This window comes from Lathamus discolor, chromosome 17, assembly GCF_037157495.1.
Source record: "Lathamus discolor isolate bLatDis1 chromosome 17, bLatDis1.hap1, whole genome shotgun sequence".
In the NCBI taxonomy this organism is placed as follows: Eukaryota; Metazoa; Chordata; class Aves; order Psittaciformes; family Psittacidae; genus Lathamus; species Lathamus discolor.
In genome coordinates, this window is record NC_088900.1 from 6,748,008 (window position 1) to 6,774,420 (window position 26,413).

The following is a 26,413-nucleotide window of genomic DNA, read 5'->3' on the forward strand; positions in this document are numbered from 1 at the left end:
CTGAATTGCCATTTCTTCTCGCTGGCTAATCTTTGCTGAGGGGCGCTGGGGGACGAGGGCTGAAATCGGCCTACACAAAGATGCTGTGTGTAACACTTGGCAGAAGGACTTGAAATTGGATTACAAGCCACTATTCCAGCAAGTAAATGTCCGTGGTGTTTTTATAGCTTATCTCTATTCATCTATGTTTGCAGGGCTTTGCCTGCCAAGCGTTAATGTAAACACTCTATTTTGAGACCTGGGCCCATTCGCCTGCTGGAAATCCTTCTTTTATCAGGTGGTGGGAAACCTCTGCACATAAAAGCAAAGCAGCCTCTGGTCATAGCTGCCCAGAGATGAATGCCGGTGGTGCGGAGTGGCTGACAGCACTTGCCACCTGTGTCAGGACTGTGGTACCCTCGGATCGGGGTCTGGATTCAGTGTAATGCTCTTGCTCCGGGCACCAGAGCTTGCCACAGTGGCTCAGGAGCATCTTCTGGCCTTGGACGCGCTGCTTTGGGCTCCGGTGCGGTGTGAAATGGATGCTCGTGCCAACTCTGAAAGGGATTTGGGAAGCGATTTTACTGTGTTACTGGTTTGGCTGAAAAAGTGGTGTGGAAACATCACCTGCAACTTGGACAGGAAAGGGAAAACGAGCGACTCTCGTGTGCCCAGCCGAGCGCGTGGTTATCTCGGTGCTGTAGGATGTTGCACAATGTTTTGGGAGAAACTGTGCAAACTCTGGGAAATGTGGCCTGGAAAACGTGTGAAGAGATGCAGTGCTGTGTGAATGCGCAATCTGCGTGGTTCTGAGAGGGAGCTTGGTGTCAAGTACGGGGAAGTGTTTTGTGCTTCAGAGCCTTCTCGTGTTTATTTTGGGATGCTTTGTGATGGGGGAAGAAAACACAGTGAGTATTTAACATGCTTCCTTGCCTCTTTTGAGAGCACAAAGAGAAGGAAATGAAAAGGTAAAGGTGCAGCTTCCCACTGGAGAGCTGGTGCTGCCGTATTTGTATGGGAATAAAAGGAAAATGTGCTTTTGTAGCATTGGGAAATGTGCAGGAATGAGGAGAATCTGTAAATAAAGCCTGGTTGTTTTCCCCTCCGTTTGCTCCAGTTCCCTGGAAGCTTGTAGGCCTATGAAATGATGTTAAACTGCCTCCCTCGGTGGCGGGCGCAGTTTGGTGTCTGTTTTGCCGTATTCCCGCTGGGAAGCGTGAGGATCGGCGGTGCTCTGTGTGACGGCGTGAGCAACGTGCATGATCAGCTGCGTCGTGACAAATGGCAGCTGTCGCTTAATTTTTATCCCCTATTATGTAGCTCCAGGACCCATTTTTCAGGTGGAATGTTGGAGCCATTAAAACGAAATAAGTAAACTACAGTGTATTCCATCATCCTTGGCAGGTACCCAGTGGTCTGTAGCCTTAATGTGTGCGGTTTTGCACAGGTATTTTTCATAAGGCTTCTGCGAGGCGATTTGTGTAACACTTTGCTTGTTGCCTCCATGGGTGGAAGATGCAAGTGTTAAGCAAACCTTGAGCCAGGCTTCTCCATGTGGAGCCGTTGATGGTTCCGTGCTGGTGTTCCCGGGGTTTGTGGATGAGTTGGTGATGGATACGTTTAATACTTTCAGCCGTGGTATTTCTAGCCTCAAGTAGGCAAAGGCTGCTCGGAAGGGAAGTGACATTGTGTTGCTCCACTTGTTTTCCTGATCGGATTAGGGCTGCATGGACCGGTTTGTGCTTTCCACTCGCTGGCAGTGCAGTGCTTTCTGCTGCACAGCTGTAATTGAAAGGCTGGTAGAGCCTTAGTTTCACTGGAAGCATTAATATACCACACAGAGGCTTAAGCATTATCAAGCTTTGCCAGTTGCTCTTAGTATTTCCCTTGGAAAGCAGGAAGGATCATCGCTTTGGGCTGAGTCTTCAGCTGCGAGTGTTCTTGCCCCTCTGTTACAGGGCGCAGCCCTGTGCTAACTGATGAGGTAGGATTTCCAGGCTTTAATTTCTGGCTTAAGCTGTTACGGTGTGGTGCAGATGATTTGACATTTGTAAAGGTCGTCTGAGGGAAGCTGGGTTACCCTAATAGAAGTTTGCTTCAGGCTGCTGGTTCAGGCTTCGATGAGGGCCCCTTCCACTTAGCCAGGAAACATTCCCATGTGTCTTCCTCTTTATAGATCTCAGTTTTCCCCTGCATCCTCCGAGGATGTGGAGGTTCCTTAATTTCAGAGAGAAATCTGGTGTTGTGCTGTCTCCTCAATGACTTTCTGCATGACTGCTCAACAGATGGGAAACTGGGGGCTGGGGGCTCACCCCAAAATAAGCATCCTCATCCGCAAATCACCTCATCTCGTGCGCTCGAGATGCATGTCCCATCTAGGAGCTTCAGGCTGAGTAGGCTCAGTGCACACTTGGTAGCAGCAGGGAATAGGAAGGCTGATGGGACCGAAGGCTTGTGCCGTGCTCAGCAGTAGAACTGCAGATGGAATTGCAGCACGTGGGCAGCAGATTGCAGGGGGCTGGAGCACAGGTCCACTGCCATAGAGTGTTTTCCTTGCAGCAGGCTCAGCCGGAGAGCAAAGGGATTCAGCAAACAGCGTTCAAGATAATGCGATTTGCTGGAAAAGTATATATTTTTAGGACGTTTAGTAGAGAAGCCTGAAATTACGTGGACAATTTGCCACCCTCGGCAAGAAAAAAGTGCATCTCCGGTTAAATTTCACGCTAAAAGCAATCTTTTAATAGACCTTTCCTTTAAAAGCTCCTGGCTCCCAGCAGCAGCAGCAGCAGCAGCCCTGTGACCAGCACAGGCAGCTCTGGACCATGCCTGGATCCTGCTTCCCTGCCCCTCCGCTCGCAGCGGCTCGATGGGGTTTGGTTGTGGGGCAGATGCCGGAGCACAGGAATGTGCCTTCAGATCCCAGGGACCTGCTCGGGCACTGGTGTGCTGGGAGCCATTGGCTTGGCAATCCAAGGCATTAATGGGGGTTTTTGTTGACCACCTGTTCCGGGGGAGGTTTTTAATTACCTTTTTGGTTGCTGGCCAGCCTGCTAATGCCTGTACATGGCTCTTTCCCTCTGTTTGGTTCCCCCAGCTTGAACACAAAGCGAGCATTAAATTGCCTTTCGAGAAGCGTGGCGGCCTTTGGAAGGGGTGGCACGCTGCTCACCTATCTGAGTTGTATCTTGCAGTCTGGGGTGCCAGGGAGTGGCGTTTCGAGGGAAGGAGCTCACAAGAGGCTTCAGGAGCGGTTGGCAGCCGGGATGCTGCCGGTGGTACTCAGGTTTGCGTGCTGGAGGGTGGCTGGGAAAGGCGCGTCCTCGCCGCGGGTGGGGACTGGAGGAAGAAGGACAACCCGCCGTGCCCGCTGCTGGTTTTGGACTGGATCTCCTAATCCGAAAGGTGGGAAACATGCAGGGATACCTGAAGTGTGTCTGTCCCAGCGTGTGGGCCTGCAGCTTGGTGGGGAAGTCGTTGTTTAGGGGGAGCTGTGTGGGAATGAGTGGGGTTTCAGCCCACCAGTGATTCCAGCATGCGCTTGGCTGTGCTTCCAGGGGGTCAGTTGGTGGCTTTTGGTCAGTTTGGATTTGCTTTCCTTTGCTGTACTGAGCCCCTTTTAAACAGGGGTGCTCAGGGGAGGCTGGGGGTAAGGTGGCACTGCTGAGGCTGGCGAGGAGCTGCTGCAGCCACCGCTGTTGTCACAGATGTCGCTGGTGTGGAAAGAGGATAAGTGGGATAACGCTGCCCTTCCTCTGAGGGCTGTTAGGGATTAATGTTTGCACAGAGCTTTGGGTATGTCAAGCTGTATGTAAATACCAGCTATGACTCTTTTATTCATTCCCTCCCTCCTCAAGTAAACAGCCTACATCATGGGTGCTCGCGGCAAGCCCATGCTGCTTTATGGAAGGACTGGAGCAGGGCATTGGGATGCTGCAGCACGGTGCCACCTTCCAGGGTGGCTCTGACACCGGCTGCCACTGCAGCCATGGTGCCGGAGCCCAATGGGGCTGGGGTGCGGGCTTATCCCCATCCCTGTGAAATGCTGGTTCTGGGTTTAAATGCACCTTCATACAGTAACCCTTGTACGGAACAAGAGCTCCATTAGTCCATGTTGCTTTGGACTCAGCGCCCCATTAATTTATGACTTGGCTTACTCTTGACGTGGGATGTTTAAAGAGGGAGGATTAATCAGCGGTTTTTAGCTGCTCTGCCCTTGTGTTTGTCTGTCTGTGACAACGGGCAAAGCACCATTAGAAGGAGCGGATGGGGAAGGAGAGATGGATGAGGCTGCGCTGGGCATTTTACTGCTGAGCTCAGGAGCTCATTTCCAAAAGTTAGCGTTGTGCCTAAAACTGCGGAGGGTGGGAATTGACTCGCTGCCAGTTAGTTACTTAAACTTGGGAGATCTTTGCATTCAAATTACTTATCTGGAGTGCTGGCAGGCTAATAAATTCAAGGGACTGTTCTAAACACCCTCAGTCTCAAATGTAATCCTATTAAAATAATTGAGTATTTCCAGGGTAAAGAATTCCCTTGTCCCCCGCGCCCAGGAGAAGACACGACGGGCAGCCCGGGTGTCCTCTGCGCATCATTGAGCCCTGCAATTCCCGGCAGCCAGCTTGTCCCTTTTCCCCTGCGTTGTGGAATCAAGTGCGTTTTGTCCTCTCTCTGTGCCTGAACGGGGCTGGTGCCCCTCCATTACAATGGGAGAGTGCCATTTTCCTCTGGGATTCGTACCTAGAATGGAAGGAATGCCAAACCTAACTGCCCGGCTCCAGCCAGGGTGTCCTGTGACACTCCGGGATGCAGCCTTGTGCACTGGATGCGAATAGGATGCTGCTGAGATCACAGCAAATGGCTTTTTCCCTGTTTTGATCCTCACAGGCGGTTATTTTTGGATGGGTGCTGCCAAGTCCCCGCTGCCTCTTGTTTTCCCAGTTGAAGACACAGCTCCGGTCTGTGGGCTGTGCTGTTTAGCAGAGCCGGGACTGTGGGCCCTCCTGGTGCCGAGGCACTGGGGCATCAAAGCGTGGCCTCCCTTGCTTCTGTAAGGAGACAGCTTCTCCCGTTCGCCTTTTGATAATCTTCAAATGCAGGCGTGACCTGGATTTACAGCCCGGGGAAGGGAAAAGCGAGGGGAAAAAATATCTCCGAAAGCTTTTAAGGTGGCTTTGACAGCAGTAAACCAGCGAAAATAAGCACGAGTTCTTCCCCTTTGCTTTTGTAGGCCACTTCAGGGGAAGCGGGAGCCAATCAGGGAACTTCAGGAGCAAGCCCCAGCCCAGGCGCTTCCCCAGCTAACCGGAGAAAGCTCGGCTGCTCGTTGGCAGGCTCCGGGAGACCATCTCGGAAGAGCTTGCCGCAAACGGGGCGCGGAGATCTCGGGCTTGGGGAAAGCGAACACGCTCGTTTTCGTTTGCAGAAGCTTTCCTGTGGCAAGGGCGGCTGACCCGTGTCCTCCCTTGCGTGGGCTTACCCTTGCACCCAGCAAGCTTGAAGGCAAGGGGAGGAGGGCCTCCCGTTGCTCATGCCCGCATAGCCATGCGGCGAGATGTTGCTCGCCCCGCTTTGCTGTGCAGAGCACGAGCCGCGGTGCGCACCTCGTGCTTGTCACCCGTGAGCTTGGGTTACCTTGGGTTGAGCTGGTTTATGGCGTGGTGCTCTCGGTGGAGCAGGAGCAGGAATGGCCACATAACTCAGCAGGGCTTGCCCTTGGAGTGATTTAGCTGGGCTGGCTGATGGCCGAGGAGCCGTATTGATTTGGAGCTCCCGCTGGAGCTGGATTCGGAAAGCGCCGCGGCACCTGCGAGGCGCTCGCCTGAATAGAGCCACTGAGAAAAGCATTTCAGCTCCTGGCATCGCTCCTAATGCGTTTTGTATGTGTCTATACCACAGGGAGTAATGTGTGGTTATTGTTGAAATATTATCTACATGGGTTTCCAGAAGATGAAGAAAAGGCACTTTGCTGCAATAACTGTTGTGGACATGCTATTGTGATAATGCCTCGGTGCTTTTATATTGAGATATGTGGCTCAATATATTTTCTCCTCCCTGTGTATGGTTTTAAGCACAGCCGAGCCGATCTCTCTGATAAATGGGGCTTTGAGGGCTGCTTTCAGGTGGCCAGCAACTTTGCCTTGAAATGTTTATTTCCTCCAATCATTACTTAAGCCTAAGGTGCTCGGATCTCACAGGTAATGCCCATCAGCTGCTCTAGTAGCTGCCCACGTATGAAGCATGAAATACTGTGGCTCATAGGACTACGATGGAATAAAAGAACCTCTCCACATTGCTTTCAATCACTGCATTTAGTGAGGTGAGCTCGTGGGAAGAGGTTTCGTCGCGTCGTGGCCCTACGTGCGGGCTGCTGGCAACGGGAGTCTCCTCGCATCCACCCTGTTTGTGCCAGGAAATGCCCGTGGTGTGCTGTAACGTCGCAGGAAGGTTTTGTAACGTCCTCGGTGGCAGCACAACGCGGCGGCTTCTGCTCAAAGCCGTTTTACATACAGCTCAAGCAATGCTTTGCGTGGAGGTGGGCAGATGCTGGTGTGGGGAGCCCAGAGGTAAAAGCAGGGGTTGGGGCTGTACCTCAGCTCCTGGCTCTCTCGCTCAGCTTTTCCCTTACAAAGCAGAATGGGGTTTATTGTCTCATCACCGAAGTTGCAGAGTAAGTACTTGTGTCCAGGGTGATGGCTGCCCGTGCCGGGGGATGGACTGGACCAGAATGAAACCCAAACCCCATCAGTTCGGAGGCGGCAGCAGGTGCTGGGGTTGCAGCTGAAGCGAATGCAAATCCCCCCTTTAATTGTTTTTCCTTGATTAATGCCACGCAGGTGAAGTATCAGTCAAGACTTTCAGAAGGAGGAGGCAACTTTCAAACATTACATTTGTTTTACCTTGGGAGAACTTAATTAGCTGTCAGCAGCACAACACACGAGCGGTGCCTTTGGAATGAAATGATGAAATCTCAGCTCCTGAGGCGTTTTCCTCCTTCCTTCCCAGGCAGAGGGGAACGCAGCAGATTTGTGTAGGTAGAAGCTCAGTAATCTGGGGGAAAGGCTTTTTGCCCGTGCGGTTTCCCGGTTTAATTACAGACGTGTGGAACCCTTTGTTTCGTACTTGCAAGTGAGCGACTGACCCAGCGAGGGCATTAAATCAGGGTGGAAGTGCACTTCAGGCAACGCCGGGATTGCGCTCTTCCGGTTCTCCGTTTAATGGGCTAATTTCTTAAGTGATTGAACTCCTGTCATTCGGCCGCATTCCGTGGTAATTTACGGGTTTGACCAATGCAATAAATAAAGCACAGCCAGCAAATCACTTGAACGGTTCTAATTTAGAGCTCCTCACTTGTGCTGACACATGATGGAAGCGTGGCATGGTTATCAGGAGGATGGATGCCAGGGCTGAGCGTGGGGAAGGAGCACGTCTTGAGGTGCTGAAATATCTTCCTGTTGTGGTGGGTGTGCAGGGATGGGAGGGGGTGGGACGGCGCGCCAGGATAAACAGCTTTGCTGGAGCACTAATGGTACATAGAGCTTGGTGGTGTTACCCAAGCTTCCCTCGGGAAGCCTGGGATTCCAAGAGGGAACCTGGGAAACGGGAGGAGGATACCGCGATCCCAGGGAAAACGTGCAGGAATGTTTGACGAGCTCTGAACAACGTGTTCACGTGGAGTCACAGTGAAAGTGGCGTGAAATTGGTCTGGGTGCTACAAACTTGCAGGGTGAATATATCAACATGGTTAAAGCAATGAATAAAGCTGACACATAGGGGCTCGGTTGGTTCAGTGGGACAGGGATCAACCAGAAGGTGCATGTGCTGATTTGCTGCTTTAATATCTGCAGGTTGTTCTCAGTCTTCAAGAAGTGATTGTATCCTTGGTAGGATTTGTACAAACGTGGTTCTCAATGAGCAGAGAAGGCCAGCATCCGTGTGGGTCCTCCCTGGGGCTTCCTCCTGCTCATCTGCTTTGGGGGTGTTTGGAATTGCAGTTCCTGAATATGCGTTTTCTTTTCTTTTACAAAACACGAAGCCAGCGCTTTAATTATGAGCTTATGGGTGCTGCAGAGGGCTGGTACTTGCTGCCCAGTGAAGGTCTGGCTGCAGGCAGAGGCTCGGTTTCGCATGGCAGGCGGTGCTCAGCGGTGCTGTGCGTGCTGGCAGCGGGTGGGCTCACTGACGGGTTCGGGGCTTTCCTGTTGCAATGTGGTTTGACTTGGAAACAAGGAGGCTTCTTGCTGCCGCAGTAGGGATGGACACGGAGCTGCAGGGAGAGGTGGCTCCTGGCAGCTTGGATGTGGTCTGTTACCTGTGGTTCTGGGGGGAGAACCAGGGTCCTTGTTGCAGCTCGGTGTTTTTTGGGAGCGGGTGCCTGTTGTCGTTTCAAGATACTGAGCTTTGGCCACGCTGCTGCTCCTTGGAGCATCCTACAGTGATGGGCAGCTCCGCTTGTAGCCAGGCTCAGTTGATGTGGTGCATCTCGCGTGTCTCTGCCATGCTGGCATTTCACCCAGGTGCCAGCACCGCCTCGGTCCTGGCAGCGGTGCCCTCCTGTGCCCCCAGGGGTCAGGTGCGTGCTGAAGCTGCTTGGAAACAGGGAGATGCAAGGGGAGGAACAGACAGAAGCATCGATACCTAACACAGGTTGTGTTTCCAGCCCGCCTCTAACCTTCAGCCTTCTGTGACAAGTCCCTGTGGACCTTGTGATTGAGATTCCCGCTTTCCGAGGCGACGCGGAGAAGGATGGTGAAGGGCTCTCCACTTACTTGTGGCAACTTGTGACAAACAATCTCAGATTTGGCAGATGCAACGAAATTGTTAGCTGTACGCTGACACTACCGCTGGGCTCAGGAATGTGTTTTTGGAGCAGATGGAGCTATTAGTTAGCCGTGCTATCTTGAAGAATTGCTTTCCCAGGTAATCAGCTCTGCTCATTTAGGATGTCGTTTCCCCACCTCGATATGTCAGCCGCGGAAGCGGGAATGATTAATCACTGCGGCTTGGACACTGCACAAGAATAACTGCGAGGAGGGAATCGTTCTGCGGAGCACCAATGCCACGGGGAGCTGAAAGTGCTCTGATGCAAAGCAAACAAGATGGAAAAGATGACCGTGATGCTTCCTGATGGCTGCGTGTCAGCCCGCAGAGTTTCTGTGGCAACCTCGGGATTTGCAATTCATGGGGAGCCTGGAGCGAGACAAAACTTTTCAGGCTGCCCGGCAGCCTCCTTCCCCTCTGCCTGGCACGAGGGTCCACACCAGAGTAATGCACCCAGGAAACCTGCCTGGAACACGGGTGCCTTCCGCATTCCCAATGAATCTGTGCTGCAGGAGCTTCAGGGTTGATGGGAGCTGTGCTGGCCATTAGCTCTTGATCCTGCTGTGGACTTCTTATCGAAGAGGTTGGGTCTTGTTGGACAGAGGAGAAAAGTACTGCGAAAGCAGCGCATTTTACCCCTCCTGGGTTAAAGGTGGAAAATGAGATTTGCTGTTTCAGTTACTGGTATCCTAGTGAAGAAGGTTGATCCTTCTTTTTAGTTTGCTCTGGTAGATCTCAGGCTCAAGCCTTCTGGTGGCTGCCTCTGTTTTCATTTCGTCCCTTGGCAAGTCATTTGGAATGTTTCACAAGACTTAGTGCTGCCGTGTACCATATCGACACAAGGTGCGAACGAGGGCAGCCTGGGATTTGTGATGCGCAGGGGCGTGAGCTCCGAGGTGTGACCCAGCGATTGAAACTGGGCAGGCAGCCACCTCTTCTGTGTAGCGTGCAGGATGCTCAAAGGGAGCTGCAGAGGGGCTCGTTCGTCTTCTGCTGGAGCTGATGGGAGTGGTCCTGCCCCAGCACTGCTTTTGGTAAAGCTGCACTGAAAAGTTGCATCCCAGCATCACCTAAAGCCCAGTGTGGGGCTGGAATGAACCTCCCCAAAACAGGGCCTGAGTGCTGCCTGTAGCTGGGTGTTCCCTAGGGCTGCTTGGGATGATGGGTGGGTTTCCCTGGAGCGGCTCGGCGTGTTCTGCAGATCCACACCTCATCCCAGGTGCTTCCAAAGGTGAGTGTGATTCCCAGGGGGAAGCGGCACACATTGGGATGGGGGAACTGCAGAGCCCTGGGCGCGTGGTATTCCAGAGCATGTGCTGGGAATGAAAAGGTGTAATTGGCAGCGTGGTGAGGACGTTCACCTCTGAGCGTGTTTGTGAGCTTGGCTTCTCCTTACCCCGCCGAGGCACGTCTGCTGCTGGAAACCTCGTTTGTTTCCAAAGCCCCTAATGCCTGTAGTGAAGTTCTGCACTTAATTGCCTGGATGCACGCTGCAAGGAAGGCGGAGTGTTACAAGGAGATAGCCCCGGATGGAGGGGCTGAGGGAGTAACCCGGGGCATCCGCCTGCGAGCAGGCCTGTAAAAATACTGATTTTTGAGCTTTTGACGTCAAGCGGTTTATGTAGGAACGTGTAAGTGTGTTTCCTCCCCATCACATTTGATCTTCCTGAGTCGCGAGACCTTTTTGTGGTTGGCAGGGCTCCTGTAACAAGTTTCTCTTTAAACCAGCTCTGAAGTTGCCGAGCGCGTTGGTATGAAAGCGCTCGATGGGAGGCTGTACAGTTTGTTCGGGCAGTGGCATTGAATGAGGTGCTCCTGGTGGAAAGCAAAGGGGGTTTTGAAGCTCTCCTTCTCGTCCAAGGGGAGTTTTGGTGTGCAAGGGCTCACGGGACGGCAGCACAAGCTGCTGCTTCGCTTGCCAACGTCCCAGCGTGGCAGCACGCTCTCGGGTGTGATGTGGGCACCTGGCTCCTTCCTGAAATGGGAAAGTCTTTCCTAAAATACCGACTAAAAAATACCGGGATGTGGGCCCCCGTCGTTGGAAATGTTTCCATGTCAACTCCAGGGATCTGTCTGTGCCCCCATCTGCCGTCATCGTGACGGGCGAGCTTCTTGGCTCCTGCTTCCCTGCTTGTTTCGACTGAGTAGGAGCATCCTGCCGCGTGGAAGCGCACCAGACTGCGGCTGAGTCAGCCGTGATTGAACTAGTTAGATTAGCACTTCCCACGCGAGCTCTCGAGCGCAGGGAGCTTCCACTGTGGGGGGGAGAGCTCTGAGGACGTGGGGCAAATATCATTAAAACCCCCAGTGAATCACGGACAATGATTCCTGAATGCGGGAGAGCAGAGAACCTGCGTGGCCCAAGGGAGGGTCCCTTGAAGGTGGCCTTGCAGACCTGTGTGTTGCTGAGCTTGTGCTTCCTGTGTGTTAAAGGTGACTTTGGGCTCTGATTTCTGGCCGTGTCCCTGGTGTTGTCTTTAAAGGGGTACTCAGGTGCTGCTCTGTCATCGTGTGCCAACGAGCAGGCAGCATTCTCCATCGAGATGCACCATGCCTGCGTAAATAACCTGGGGGTAAGAAACACGCGGTGGAGCAATGCAGCGGTGCCTGGTGTGAGTGTGCGCAGTGATTTGCACCCCTGGTGATGGAGGTCCCGTCTTCGGGGTGTGTCTTAAGCGGTTCCCAGGCTCTCGGGGTGAACGCTGAGCACGTGGGGAAGTGTTTTGCTGACTCTCAGGCTTAATGAGGTGCCATGTTGGGAGCAGAGTTGTGCTCCAGACTGCAGTTCGTGCTGCAGAGTACCTTTAATGTGAAGTGACACTTGTCAAAATAAATGAGCGAGATTTTTATTGCATGTGCACTCGCTCGTAAAATCCGCTGGTCTGCAGTGGCTCTTAATCATTGATGGGAATTAGCCAGGTTCTCCTGCAGTTTAATTACTAGTATGTCATGTTTAAACTCTCCCTTGATGAACTAATGGCTGCATTACATGCGCTGTTTTGTAATGGCTAGCGGGCAAAATAGAAGCACACGTAATGAGCGTGCATGGGGCAGGGTGCTTGATCTGCAGAAGGCCGAGGTGTAGGTGCTGCGTGGGGGCTTGGGTTCACCACCACCAACTGTCCACATTGCGTTTAGGGCCAGGATGTGTTTTGCCCTTCCCCAGGAATCGTGTGTTGGTGTGACAAAGGGGCAGATTCAATCTGCTGGCTCTTCCCTTCTGCGCCAGCATCCCTTGTGTCGCTGGCCTTGTGCTCTTCCTTCTGCTGATGCTGTGCTGGTTGATGTGGTGGTTTCTTGGTGTTCATTCCGTATTCACAGCTGGTTTCGTAGCCAGGTTTAATTACTTTGATAAGCAAAAGCAGGAACATGTTGTGTAGTTTCCCTTGTCTTCGTGCTGGGGGTTAATGAGGAAAGAGAGGAGTGACCAAAGATGCAGACTTTGGAAAGGAGTTTTTCTTTCCGTGCGGTTACTTCCAGCCTTTGTGAGGGCGCTTCCAGGCTGGGTCTGTGGTGGAGTTTGCACCCTAATTGTTTCACAGGGTTCTCAGAAGATGACTGAGTAGTTAAACAGAATGGCAGGTGGAGCGATAGATAACAGTAAACTGAGATTTGCTGCAAGAGACGTACTCCTACAGGCTGTCTGGAATTCAGGGTGCCTCTGCTCATGGCTGCGGCGAAACACAACAGGGATGGCTGTGCCAGAGCCGCTCCACTTGGAAACCTGGTCTGTTGGGCAAGAGCTTGCAGGCAGCTGCTCACTCATCCTTGCGGGGAGCGGGAATTGCACCCCCTTGTCTAGGATGAAATTCCTGATTGCTGAGGAGCCGGGTAACTGAGTCACGATGCATGTTGTCAAGGAGACGAGTAAAGCCTGTTGAGCTGCGCGGAATCCTATTGGAGGAGCTGGCACGTTTCCCCCTGGTCTGAGAAGCACTCTGAGGCAGCGAGGTTTTCCAGATGTTCTGTGCAGCTGTTGCCTTCACAATATAGCTTTCAGAATTGCGTACCTGAGCACAAGGCGGCAAACCCGTCCTCCTGTCTCCTCCCTGCGCGCCAGAAATCCTCTGCGTGCCTTGAGGATGCTGTTTGCTAAGCAGCCACACTTGGTAATGAGTAGGTAAGAGGAGACAAGATGTGCTGGCTTGTAATTGGGAAGCAAATAACGCTTAAGAAGTGAGAAACTTGAAGATGCTTTCCATATGGAATAATATAGAATCAGCCTTTCAAATGCAAGGATCGCCTAACTGCTTTAGGAGGGGATTAAGGGGGGGTGTCTGTAAAGCACCAGCCGTTCTGCCAAATAGGAGATCTCATTGTCACCACCAGGGGAACTGGGCTGAGCTTCCAGCGTTAATTTCCTGCTTTTCCCTTGAGGTGTTTGTTTGCGGGCGAGGGGATGTGGGAATACTGCGGCTGCACGGACGCTGCTGTGGCGCTTCCGCTGTCCTGAGCCTGATTTCCGTAACGTTGCTGTTGGAATTCCCGCGCCGGAGCAGTCCTTGCTGCTCGGAAGCCAAGGAGAGCGCGCTGCGGAAGCAGCCGAGATGCCTCCTGACGCGGGGCCGCGAAGGACCCAGCTGCGCGCCCATCAGCGCCTCTGCTCGAATCAGAGGTGACAAATTATTGACAATGAGCGCTGCTTTTTGTTTCACCGCTGCACGAGCGGGTTTCTAAAAGCCAGTCTGGTTTTATCTTTGGCCTCAGGAACTCCAAGGCAGTTCGTTCTTACTCTTAATTGCTTGGTTTATGGGTGAGAATTAAGCTGTAATGTAAACGGCGGCGCGAGGAGGCAGGGGCAGAACCGCTGCGGTGTCGGAGCAGCACAGAGAGAAATGGGCACCGAGGTTGTCCGGCCCTTACACATGCCAGTGTTTATCAAGTTTAACCATGCAGCCATTTGCAAGCATTCTCTAACTAAATATAGGAATGAAATTTTATTTGAAGTCAGGAACGTTACCCAGATCTGCCTTGATGTGTGCGAGATACTGCACATCAACAGAGTGGTACAGATTGTGTTAAATGGGCCTGAAATAATCTTCAGGAAAGAAAATCGCTTTCTATTCTTCTTGACACAAAGTGTTTGTCACAGATATGCATTCTTATCCACATCTTGTTAGTAAAATCATTATACTTTTCATTACAACTTTTATGCAAATACGCCTGTTTTCCTTTATTAGCCTTACATGAATAAGCTGTAATTATAGGCTGAGGTGATATTAATGTGCAACAATTAAATATGTAATTACTGTGTGTAATTACTGCTTGAGGGATGTGTGGAGCTGCCTGCGCACGCGCTGACGTAGGGCGCTTGGTGCTGGTGTGTGGAAGGGGTGGATGAACCTCGCTCCAAGGGCAGCACGGGCCCCTCGCTCGTGGCTCTCTGCACAGGAGATCTGCTTTCCTCTTAGCCTGTTGTCACTCTGATGCTGTGAGGATCATTTGGCTTTAGCTCCCTGCCATTGAAGCGGAAGCCAGGCAGCAAGATTGCCTCGGGGGTATGTCTTGAAGAGGGATGCAGGTGAAGCAGGAGTGTTTCTGTGCAGGAACAGGGACTTGAGGACGTGTGGTTCAGGTTGTGCTGGATGCACACGTGTCCTTTCTTACCTTGACTGAAGGCAGCAGCTTCTGTTCTGGGCTAGCTTTGGTTTGCTATCCAGGGGGATGGTTTTCAGTTGTCCTACTTGCATCCCTCCTCTTGGCCACTGCAGCACACGTAGCCTTTGAAGTGCGATATTTAAGGAAACTTTTTTCCCAGGCAGCTTATTATGTATCTCCTTTAATTTCTGTTAATCTCTTTGTGCACGTGGCTCATAACGTTGAAGCAGTGGGAATTCTTCCTCTGTGTGACACACTTTGCTGCCTTTGCAGTTGGTGCTGCAGAAGGAACACCAAAACCCAGCCCCAAACCAAAAGGACCTCAAGGTACCTGCCAAGGCTGTCTGCTTGGCCAAAGGTCCAGCGAGCTTTTCCAATGGATGCGGAGGCAGTGAGACATTTTCTGACACAGGGGATATCAGAGTCTTGCTCTGGGAGCCTTTCGAAGGGTTTGTTACTGTTTTAGAGTCCCCGTGGTGGAGAAGGGTTTCAATATCACCAGCCATGGAACTGTGCTTTTAGGAGGGACTGTGAGTAATGAAGAGATAGGTTGGCAAAGGCGTGTGTTCAAACAGCTTTGCTGTTTTCACAGTAACCTTGTTCAAGAGTTCCCAGAGCTGTAATTCCCTTATCTTTGGATTTGGGTGAGGTTTTGTTGGCAGACAAGGCAGCGAGGCCTCATCCGGTGGCTGCTCTTTGGGCTCAGGCTCTACCTGCTGATCTGCATCCCAGGGCTTGTGCCCTGCTGGGCTTCCCGTGCTCCCTGTCTCCGGCTTGGAGAAGGAGCTATTGTGCCAGTAAGAGTCGTTTGAAGAATTAAACTTGACCCGTTTCCTTTGGGCAGGGAGCAGTTAATGCTCCTCGGTGCTGACATCACGGGAGCGATTTGAGAAGTATTACTCCTCAAATCCCTCTGCTGATGCGGATGGAGGTATAAATAAAAAGGCCTTAAAAGTTGTTGCAGTATTCATTAACCTCGCCTTGCCTGCGGGGGCTTAATGTGGCTGCAAAAGCTTGGTAAAGGCTTTAAATAGTTGCTACATTTGTCCTAATTTTGTGTTTTCCCTTTCCTTTGCTTTCCTTAGGTAAGTGAATACGTTGAGGCGCGTAACGTGAGTGGTGGTGAGCACGGGCAGCTGCCGAGAACCATCAGCCACGAGCTGCTTCATGCGTGAGTGTGGGAGCGATGGCCCCTGCGAGCTGCAGCGGTGATGGGGGGGAACAGTGGCGATGGCCTCGGGTGCCCTGGACTCCGGGGCTGCAGCCTTTCCACTCCCCAGCGGAGCGCCCGTAACCTCCAATGGGCTGGTGCTGTTACAGAAACCTGTCTGAAATGTGCTTCAGCATCACTGAGCTCAGCTGGGATTGTCCCGTTTGGGCGAGGAAAGGAGGACTCGGGACACATCCTCTCCCAGCTCCGTACTGCAAAGCCTGCGGCCTTCCCCGCCTTGTCGGTTTTGGTTCTGATTTCCTCGTGGTATATTTAGGAGTGCTACTCTTCAGTGAGTAATTCTCAAGTACAGCTTGATTCCTGGTTTTGGGAGTGCTCTCCCGTTCCGTGCTGGAGGGGAGCACGAGGAGGTGGGACGCGGGAAGGTTTGTTTGGACTGTTAAAGATATGCTTAACGTAGAATTAAACGCAGAGGAGTGCCTGGAGAAAATACGATCGCTCTGATCGGATTCACTGCATCCTTTTTATCTTCTCTAATAAGCAAGAAGAGCTGGTAGAGGGAATCGTGTGCTGGGAGGGGAATTTTAGCAGCGACAGATATGCAAAGAGGGAAGTGTTTTCAGCGAACAAAGGATGCAGGCTGGCAAATGACGGATCATTTCCATGCTCGAAGGACACAACCTTTCACTTCCTCGAGTTCAGCTACTCAGGAGGGGGTGCTGCGTTTTAGGGGATGCAGTCACGGCTGGCCACCCCAATGCAGAGGTGAGCATCCTCCTTCACTAGGGCTGGGGCCTGTTACAGGGTGATACAAGCACCTTGTGGAGGGTGATGGATGCTTTTGGGATCTTTCTGTGTAAGAGCCCAGTTAAATAATGCAGAGTTTGGTTGTGGATGCCACTCAGGGTCAGTTATTTGCAACTAATTCCAGTTAAAGCAGAAAACTTGGTCCATTTCCTAAAAAAGAAAGTATTAACAGCTTTAATGTGTATCAGTCAGAACTCATGGTCTAAGCTGGGCAGGCTGCTCCAAATGTGCCAGCAGCATTCCTGATGGACTCATGCCTTCTTCCACTGAGAACTGAGGAGCGCTGGTGCCTGGCTTGCTTTGGGTGGGCTCTGTGCTCCAGTGAAGCAGGAACAGGCAGCATCGGTGGGCACGAGGCATGAGCCAAGCACGGGGGGTGCCTGGTGGGAAGGAGAAGGGGAAAGCAGGGCCGGGAGCAGGACAAAGCGGTGCTCCAAGCTGGACCCGTTAGTCAGAAGTACTCGTGTGATGTTCTAGAATCCCACCTTTGAGCAGTTGCATTCAAGCGCCGAGATAAATGCATCAATCTAAATTCGTGATTGTGAGGGTTTTCATGCAGCGGCTAATTACTGAACGTAAGTACCTTATTCAGAATTCCCCTTCTCCGCCTGCGCGATAGCCATAATCCTGTATTTGTGCGGCTGTCATTCCCATGGTAACAGACGAGTGTCTGGAGCAGGAGATGATTAAATACAGAAAAGTACATTAAAATAATGTTAAGGCTCCGACTCAGAGACTTTCACATGGAGGCAAACTTCAAAAAAAGCGACCATTTCTACCAAAAGCAATTTACTCCGCAGTGATGTTCCCTATTCCCGGCGCTACCACCAAAGGGATGGGTTGGAGTAGCAGCCGCTCCCTCGCAGCCCATCTCCTGCTCCTCCCGCCTGGGAGAAATCCTAATCTGATGTTTGTGTCATCAGTCTGTTGCCATGGAAACCTTGTCACCAGCATATCGTGACCTCACCGCGGGGCGGCGGGGGAGGAGAATGTGGGCTGAAAGACGGTGTTAGAAATGATGATCAAAAGAAGGAAAACAGCCCCGAGCCTTAGTAGGTGTCACAGTGGGAGAGCAGGAGGCGGCGGGGCCGCCGCGGAGGTACCGAGAGCCGGTGGATGTCCATGTGCGACCGCGCTGCTCCGTCTCCTCTTGGTTTGCTTCAAGCCCTGCTGAAGCCCTGACCTTGTTGTCCGCCCCGTCGGGGTCCCAGCAGTGGCACCAGCAGAGGCGCAGCTCACTTCCTCCAGCCTGCACCTTGGGTGGTGGGGTTGGTGCAGGATGCTCGTGCTGCCCATCCGTAGCATCAAGTGTTTGTCATCCCCATGGCACGTGTGGATGAGGGTGAAACAGCAGCTCTGGTTTTGCTGCAGCACTGTGGCCCTGGAGAAGGGGAGGGAGTTCATGGTGATCTGGAATGCCAGATTCAAGAAGATGCTTTTTTATGCGTTTCAAGAAATCAGGGTTTCATTAATGAAAGCCGCAGCTGAAATTTCAAAGGGGATTAAGCAAGGATTAATAAAGGAGAGGTAGTGAAGAGCTTTGATTACCTGTCATGGAGATGGCTGAACAATGTGCCATGGTGATGAGATGACACAGACGATTCTTGCGTACCTGGGGTATTGACTGGTAAATGTTGCAGCTTAGGATGCTTTTTGCTTGTTTGTGCTGACAACAGATTGATGCAATGAATTTCACCGAGCGAGGAATTTCCCATAAGTGCTGCTGCTCCTTCCCTTGGCTGGGGGCAGGTGGGGAGTGTTTGGCTGTAGGGTAGATTGCCACATCCACGGGATGGCTGCTTTCTGACCCCTTTCAGAGCCGTTGGTCAAGGCGTGCTGGTGGGGGTTTGGTGTTTGTCAAAGGGTGGCTGCAGCACTGAGGACCGGCCTCTGAAGCGAGGTTCTCATCCCCATCCCAGTGCTGTGTGTGGTGGAGGCTGAGCCCCTGGGGGATGGCTGCAATTGATCTGCAGGAGTGGGACTTGGAGCAGGTGCTTGTGTCGCGCCGCCTTTGAGCTCAGCCACTTCCCAAACATCAATCCTGTAGCAAGCCAAGACGATAAAATAGCGGAGCGCATACAGAAAGTTGCTGTTCAAATGTTATCTCTGTTTGCAGGTGCTTAAAGCAATGAAGCCGCATAAAGAAAGTGTGGTTGTCTGCATATTTCATGTATTTTTAATGCAATCCTTTGTAGTACTAATAAGATCTTGGCGCAGCTTGAACCTCAATGAGTGCTCATTGCCGTAGCGACGTCCTGATGGAGGTGTGTGCTTGACACAGGGAGTCTGCACCTTGGCTCATCGCCTTGCCCCTCGGGATGGTTCACTGGGATACGGAAGGCGGGTGGCAGGGGTCCCATTTGGAGCTGGGCAGACTGCAGCAGGGCAGGGATTCTAAAGAGCTTAAGCATCATTTCCCTCTTGCAGTCGGTAATGCTGGAAGAGATGAGTAAATACACATCTCTGCGGTCCATAAACTGTAAAGTCCTGCCTGCAACTTCAGCCTTCCCGTCTTTATTTGCGTAGTTATGGCTTTTCACATGTGTTAGGTTTTAACAAACAAGAGTTTTCCCTCTGGAGAGAGATGCTATAAGGAGAAGTATTGTTCTCGGAGCATCTTGTCTCACGCTTAGCCTTAAGAGATGTGCGACTTCAAAGGACACATAGCAGTAGGCCTGCTAGGCTCTTCCTGCTCTTCCTTTGTTCCGCTTGCAAGGTGTGCTGTCTAGGTTTGTGTTAGACTACAGCCTGCAGTGGCTTTACAAGACAGCTGTGTAAAGTTAGAGTAGTGCCATAATGCTTTCTGCAGGGGTTTGGATGCTTCTTCCAGCAGCTGCTGCTGAGGGCTCCCCTGTTTGGAAGTCTTTTCCCTTGTTGCTCTGAGATGCCTTCACTGTGCGCCGCAGACGGGGAAGTGATGGAGGTAGGAGCAGAATCCCCTTTGGAAGCAGGGCAGCCTCGCTCTGCCGGGGCTGTGTAAGTGCAGCCTTCCCTTGCCCTCCTGCCCGCCCCTGCCTCCTGCAGGATTTATAACCGAGTTCCTGCAATTCTATATTTGGCTGATACACTGAAAACCGCATTCCCTGACAGTGGCTTCCTTTAATACAAAGGGAAGTAGATTTATGGGAAGAGGAGCTCTGGCATGGCAAGTACCCTTGGTCGCTGCTCTTTCAGGCAGCCCACTCCTACCCTGTGTCCGAGCTGGGTGCGCTGTTCAGGAATAGGATTGGGAGCTGTGTGTGCACCTCGGATGTCCAGCTCCTGGGAGACAGCCTGCAGGCGCGGGTTGCAGTTACACAAAGCATGGAGCAGTGGAGCCTGGAGATGCCACCTTTGCTCAGTGTCATTTGGCTCCCAGAACAAAGGTAAAAATCCTTCTAGAAAGAAGGGCTGTGAAAGCACCGAGGTTGGCAGCAGAGCCCTTAATGTAATTTCATTGTGGAGGGTTTCGCGGACAGATCACTTCCCGTTTTCTGCTTGCAGAACAGGAATTCAGCGGAAAACGTCTTTATTTTTGTTCTTTTTGATGAATTCTCTGAATTCTGTGTCTAATTGTGCTCAATTATTGCCGCCCAGCGCAGATAGGTTAATAGTTTCTAGGCAGTGATGTGCATTGATTTCTTTCAGAGGCCTTGAGACAATAGTCAATTTACAAAGAGGAGTAACTTTGGTTTACTGTCAGTTGCGGGGGGGGGGGGGGTTTGCGTTGCTGCTGCTGTGTTATTGGGAGCCTTTAGATTGATTCCATTTGAAAGTGAATGAGAAATGAGCGTGTTCTCGTGCGGACAAGTTTCAACTAAATTATTAAATGAAGTGGTTGACTCTTCCAGCTGAATTAAACCAGTAGAAAAACTATAATTAACTACTTCATTGACTGGGGAGAGGCTCCAGAATGGATGGAGAAATCGAGTTCATAGATTTTTCTTCCCTGTACCATGGAAGCGAGGATGAGCTTTTGGGGGATGAGGGCGAAGCACGGCTGGTCCGCTTTGTTCCCGGAATAAAAGCGCTTTCATTTCGTTCTTGCAGCTCTCTCTCGCTTTGCTTCTTGCCTTAGCCGGGCTCTCTTGGTAGTTCTTGTTGGCTTTTCTTCAGGAGGAGAGGTGCAGTGAGCAGTGCATCTGAGGATCGGTCCTGTGTCTTTCAAAGCCACTTGTAACCAACTTTTCCAGGGTTATCCCAGCAAGTCTCAAATGTCCATGAAGGTCGCTTGGCTCCTGGGAAGCCAGCAGATGCTCTGCACTGGGCTCTGCTGCCATGTTCGTCAGGGATGGTGGGTAGATGCTTCCTTAGCACAGCTGCTGGTCTTGGTTGATCATTGAAAGAGGCATCGTGCGTGCTTTGTGCACGGAATGCGGCTGGGATGAACCAGGGATCCCACACTGGATCCAGAGGGTGTGGAGCCCTGCCAGGGCTCCGTGCAGGAGTCATTGCGGCCTGATAGCAGGCAGCTTTCTCTGTGGTTCTGCATGCAGAATAACACATGGTTGTTTGAAGGCTGGGGCCGTGTGGCTCTCTGTAACGCTGCAGGCCAGGGAATGAAGGGTTGTGTTCCCTTAGCAGTGTGCTGCGGCACCCCGGGCCCCTCGAGGCGGCAGAACGTGCGCTTTTCATCAACTCTATACTTCCCTAATACAGAATTATAGTAGCCACATAAAAGTGCACTTCTCAGCGCTGTGTGGCAGCAGTAATGGGGTTTATTGGCTCAAATGCAGTGCGTTTTTGGTATCCAAATACTGCATCTAAACATATAAACCGGTGTTATTACCTGCACTAACTTCATGCTTAATGCTTTATTAGGAATTGCTTGGCCCCTGTGGGGGATGCTGGATTTCGGTACGAGGCGGGAGGAGAGGTACCTTTGGGATTGCCCCATTTGCGAAGTAAACAGAGAATGCTTCTTTCTTTTTTCCTTCTCCCTCTTAAAGCCAGCCCAGACCTGGAATTCGTGGAGGTCTGGGCTGACACCGTGGGTCTGTGAAGCAGGTTCACCTATCTCTGTCTCGTGTGTCGCAGCTCCTTGAGCCTTATCTATTTTTACCGGCACTGTGCTGTAATAAGTATAGATGATAGCTGGCTTGGTAGGAGAGGCCAAAATCCCTGCAAATGCAGGTTTCTGAGAGCAACACTAGGACGCATTTAAGGTGTACTGCTAGGAGAAGGTGAGCTATCCATCAAAGGCACAATCTTGGATTTGAGTCTTCTATTTAGATTAAGCCCGTTAAGAAAGATGGATGGTAAAGCTGTTTCAGCAGCATTGTCCCCAAACCAGAGCGGAATATAAAGACTCCAGAAGAAGGATTCAATTACGTTGGCAAATAGCTCCAACAAGAACTGGGTAGATGGAGCAGTGGGATGCCGGTTCTGCATTTATATAGTTTTAAGGCAAAGCCGTTGCTTTCATTGAACCCACCCATTCACATAACAGCCCTACAAGCTGCTTGCTTGTTTGGTGTGCTTTGTGGAGAAATACCTGTAAGTTACTTTAAGTAGTGGGTTTTTATGCTACTTTACTTGTAGCATATGATACGTATACAGTAGTTGATATATATGGCACACCTAAATGTTTGTGAAACGCCTTACTGCAACCCGAATGGGGAGGGCGGTTCTGCTGGCTGTGCCCAAAAGGCATCAAAAGAAAGAAACAAGTCGTGTTCGCAACACGTAAAGGATGTGCTTTAAAGGCTGCGGGCAGGAGAGGCAGCCGTGTTACACTGCTTCCTCCCAGAATGGATCAGTGCCCAAGACAAACATGTACTGGACGGTATTTGGCTCTGTGGGCTGCAGCGTCAGTCGAGGTGCGCAGTTACGGCCGTGCTGGCTGCCGAGACGTTTCCTTGCTCTTGATGTAACCGCAGTAGCTGAAACTTTGTTCTTTTCCTCCCAGTCTAGCACTTGGCAATTAAGGAAAGCGCGTGATGCTTGTCCTTTGATCTTCTTTACCTGCTTCTAACATCTCCAGCCTTGCTGTGACTCAGAGTGGGAAAGCATTAGCTATTGCCAAGACCAAAGGCTGGCATGGGATGTCACTGTCAGGACAGGGTTTGAATGGCCGCATGTGTTAATGCCCCCAAAACCTACTGGGGGAAACTCCTGTCTTCAACAGACTCGATTTCTCTGCTGATGCCCCCTCAGAGGGAATCATAGTGCAGTGAAGGGTTAACATGGTTTTATTCTCAGCTGTGGTTCTTTGCATTGAAGATAAATGATTGTTCTTCCCAAATTCGTGTTGCTGTTCTGTGCGTTCAGGTATTTTGTCCTCGTTTTGACAGCTGTGGAAAGCCAAGTGACAGCCCGATATTGAATGCTGAATGAGATTAGGATTAAATTAAGATGCAGGCAAACAGCTGAGTGGCTGCTCTGGTAGCTCATCTGTATGCCTTGCTCTCTCTCTGCCTGTAGACATGCCTAGCGTGGCAGTGTTTGTGCAGGATGGTGGTCTGTGGTTATCTTCCTCATCTCCTTGACCCATGAGCCCGTTGTCCAGTGGAGCTGCATTTGTGTGTGTTTGTTTCAAGGAACCTCCCCCTGCTCCTTTGGGCGGTGGTGATTTCCCAAGGCAGCAAGACAAGTATGATCTCTTTTAAGCAACAGGGTTCAATTCAGCAGCTTTTGGGTTTCCAGAAGCACTCGTTCTGGCTGTTGCTATGCACGATCTTTGAGGCTGGGAGGGACCTCTCAAAATCCAGTCCCGCACCTCGAGATGGAGGTTTTGAGCCTCAGCAGAAGACCAGCCCAGTGGTTCTGTAGCAGTAGGAACCAGCAAGAGTCTGCCTGCAGCTGTGTTTGCCCCGGGCTCGTCAGCCGTTCAGGTTTTCCTTCTTTCTTCAGGTTCAGTGGCCAACCATTATTTAAGGTGTTTTTTCCCTTTATCGCCCAAATCTGTTACTGAAATCTGTGGGATTTAGGTCTGTTTGAGGGCATGCAACGCTTCTGCTGTCAAGACACGGTCCCTGTGCTGCGAGCCAGGTCCCAAGCCTTCCCCTGTGGTCCTTGGAGGTGTCAGGGAAAGTTGTGTAGGTCAGCTTGGAATCGTCGTGCTCGCAGGGAAAAAAATGAAAGCTGACTTCAAAGGACAACTCTGACACGGTCAATTAATAATTAAAACAGTTCTTTAATGAGCTGCGCAATTACCTGTGTGTCCCTGGAGATGATAGTTTATGGTATTAGTGCTCGGTGCCCTTTCTTTAGTCATGGCAGATGACATCTGTAATTTAAAGCGGGCTAGACATTAAAGTGACAGAACTTTCATTAACCTTGTCTAAAGTTTGTTAATGACAAATGTCTCATAAGGAAAAAACGCTATTGTCAAAAACACCATCCTAGCAATGCGAGGAGCCTCTGGTCCTGCAGCTCTTGGGGCCTTTTGGGCCCTTTGGAATGCAGGATGTTGGGAGAGGGCTGGTCTGTTGGGCACCCCACGGAGAGCTTGTGGGTGCTGCCGTAAAGACCTTCTTGCAACCCACTGGCAGATCTGGCAGCCTCAGCGTGTTCTCCGATGCGCTGCTTTCCATTGGAGGGACTGAGAAGTTAATTTGGTTTCCACTGGAGTCCAGATTAAAGACAGAAATTATCTGCTTGAATCACAAGCAACTTTGTAGGAAAGGGATCAGCCACGGGGAAGGCTGGTGGGGAGAGATGTGTTAGTGAGGAGATTGCTTTGAAAAGGGTGAGTCAGATCTTAACATCTCTGTATTGAACGTCAGGCTGCTCGGAAATGGAATTTGCACAGCAGGGCGTCGGTGAAGATACCACCGGAAAAAAGCCACGTTTTGTTGGGCATCCTCACGGTCTGCAGTATGGAATGGGGAGGAAGTGCTTTGTGAAGTTACTGCTTACCTTCAGGTGAACTTTGAGGAGTTTATGGCAGCACGCTGCGGCCTCGGACTTTGTTCAACTGCCTTAATTTCTGCTTCCAAGCCTGTGAGACTCAAAGCCCCATTAATATTGACCGTGGTATCTTAGAAACACCTTTCATGCAGAACACCCCCCCTCCTGGTGTGTTTGAGGATCCCGAGACCTCTCTTCCAGCTGGCAGGAAGAAACGCTCTTCCCCTTGTGAAATTAACAATAAGGAATGCAAATGCATGGGTAAGGACGGCAATGTATTTCATGCCTTTGCTTGTCGTGGCAAATTGGATTTAAACAACTTGCTCCTGCAGAAGGGTTTTATTTGCCCTGAAGAAAGGATTCGCAGTGTTTGCTGGGGCCTCTGCTGTTAAAGTAACTCTGTGTGTGTGTATATGCCCATACATACGTGTATCCGTGTGTGTGTGCATGGACAGAGAAGGCTTGGGCAAGCATGCTGCTGGTTTTGCCTCAGCTTGATGAGGATTCGAGGTGGTGTGAGCAGGAGTTATGGCTGGTTCCTCCTGCCCATCCTCTCAGAGATTTCCAGTTGCTCTTTCAGTGGCATGAAATCAATGTCAAATTAATTTGGGAAGGAAACAAAACATCTGGATATTAATAACGCAGTTGCAGCAGGTGTAGGCTCTTCTTGCTTTATTCACTTCAGCTTCACTGTGAATAATGGCCCAGTAGAAAAAGTGTGTTTCTTGGAAGACGGGCAGCCTCTTGGGAAGGTGTTTTCTGTCTGGCTTCTTACTAATGTCATCGGTCTAATGCAGTGTGTGGAAGCCTGAGGATTGCCATAGAAATGCGAGTTGCTCCTGTAAACCACCACTTCTTAATAAAGACAAGGCAAACCAAACCAGATCCTATGGATTACTGTCATCGCAACACAGAGGAAAAGGGCAGCGGGGCCGCTGCGGGCAGCAGTATTATTAGTGGATTTTGAAGGCAACTGAGCTTATTTACAGCCTTGTACGTCTGTCTGGTGATCCCAGAACACCGCTGGAAGCCTCCATACACCTAAAAGATGAAACGCTGCTTCCTGTTGGCAGGTCTGACCTTCCTCTGTGAAGGGAGCGAGCCTTTGTGGTTATTAGTCAATCCTTCTGTAATGGAGGAGCGGGAAGGAGATGGGGAATAGCTATTATGTATGTTTCTCTAAGTAAGACATAATGTGTATTCCCCGGATAAACGTATCGTGTTGCCAGATTTTTGTCAACAAATTGCTAAAACCAGTTATGCCGGCACGTCTGCAAATGCAGGCAGCTCCGGGGAACGGGCTGTAACATCAGAGAGTCCATTCATTTGAACCAAATGTTTTAAATAGTTGTAGATGATTTGTTTTGAAGAGCTTCGCTGCGCCGGTGGAAGGAGGAGCAGATGTGCCGGTGTCGTACTTGCTTGCGGTGATGGGTTTGAGAGGAGCCTCTGCTTGCACCAACAGTGTGACTGCATAGCATCGGTCTCCCGGAGCAGGAACACTGCAGCAGGCTCTCTGGTGCATTCAACTGCTGCTTTGCTAGTGAGAGGCAACCAGGTTGGAGAATGTGGACCGCTTGGTGGTTTGAATTAATTCAGACAACATTACAAGCTCAGGTGTAGTCCAGAGAGCCCTGGCTTGCCTTAGAGGTTTGCCAGAATCAGCCAGTTTTCGGTGCAGATGCCAAGTACCACCCTGTTCAGTGAGCATCACTTCATACAGGGAATGAAGAAATGACTGGCATGGCTTGGCCAAGGTGGGTACCCGCTTACTGGGTACCTCCTTCCTGTATTGCAGATAGTTCAGCTTTTGCCAGTCTTGAAGAAGGCTAAAATAGGAACAGGTTTGGTTTTACAGATAGTGACATATCTGGCGCATAGTGCACTGGTGACTATTGCTGTGTTTCTTGGTGTTTTATAACCACAAAAATATCAAATGCTGTACAGTTCAGGACTTACGATGTCAGGGGGAGCAAGGTTAAATAGCATCTCACACCTTTCACTTCACATCTCATTATTCATTGCTAATAGAAGCCTAGACCATCTGTCTCTGCAGAGAACATTTGGATGTGACAGGCATAGGAGATGGTACAAAACTTTCTCCCCAAGATGTTTATTCCTGGCGCGTTCTGCTCTCGCCATCCCTCTGCCTCCTGCAGCTCCTGTGGACGAGGAAGCGCCAGCTCAGCCCCTGCTGCAGCGAGCTGCTCG

The 26,413-nt window shown here is 51.0% G+C and overlaps 1 protein-coding gene across 10 annotated transcripts in view; it reads left to right on the forward strand.

Moving 5' to 3' along the window:
* The window catches only part of CADM1 (cell adhesion molecule 1), a 124,574-nt gene that overhangs the window by 16,826 nt on the left and 81,335 nt on the right, over positions 1 to 26,413 (forward strand). Inside the window, exon 1 of one of the 10 annotated variants that reach the window (XM_065697029.1) lies at positions 15,480 to 15,565. The exons of the other annotated variants lie outside the window; for them this stretch is intronic. Within the exon in view, the coding sequence (XP_065553101.1) occupies positions 15,562 to 15,565 (4 nt within the window). The 5' untranslated portion in view covers positions 15,480 to 15,561. Of the gene's footprint in view, positions 1 to 15,479; positions 15,566 to 26,413 lie in introns of those variants that run through there. 10 annotated transcript variants of the gene reach the window in all.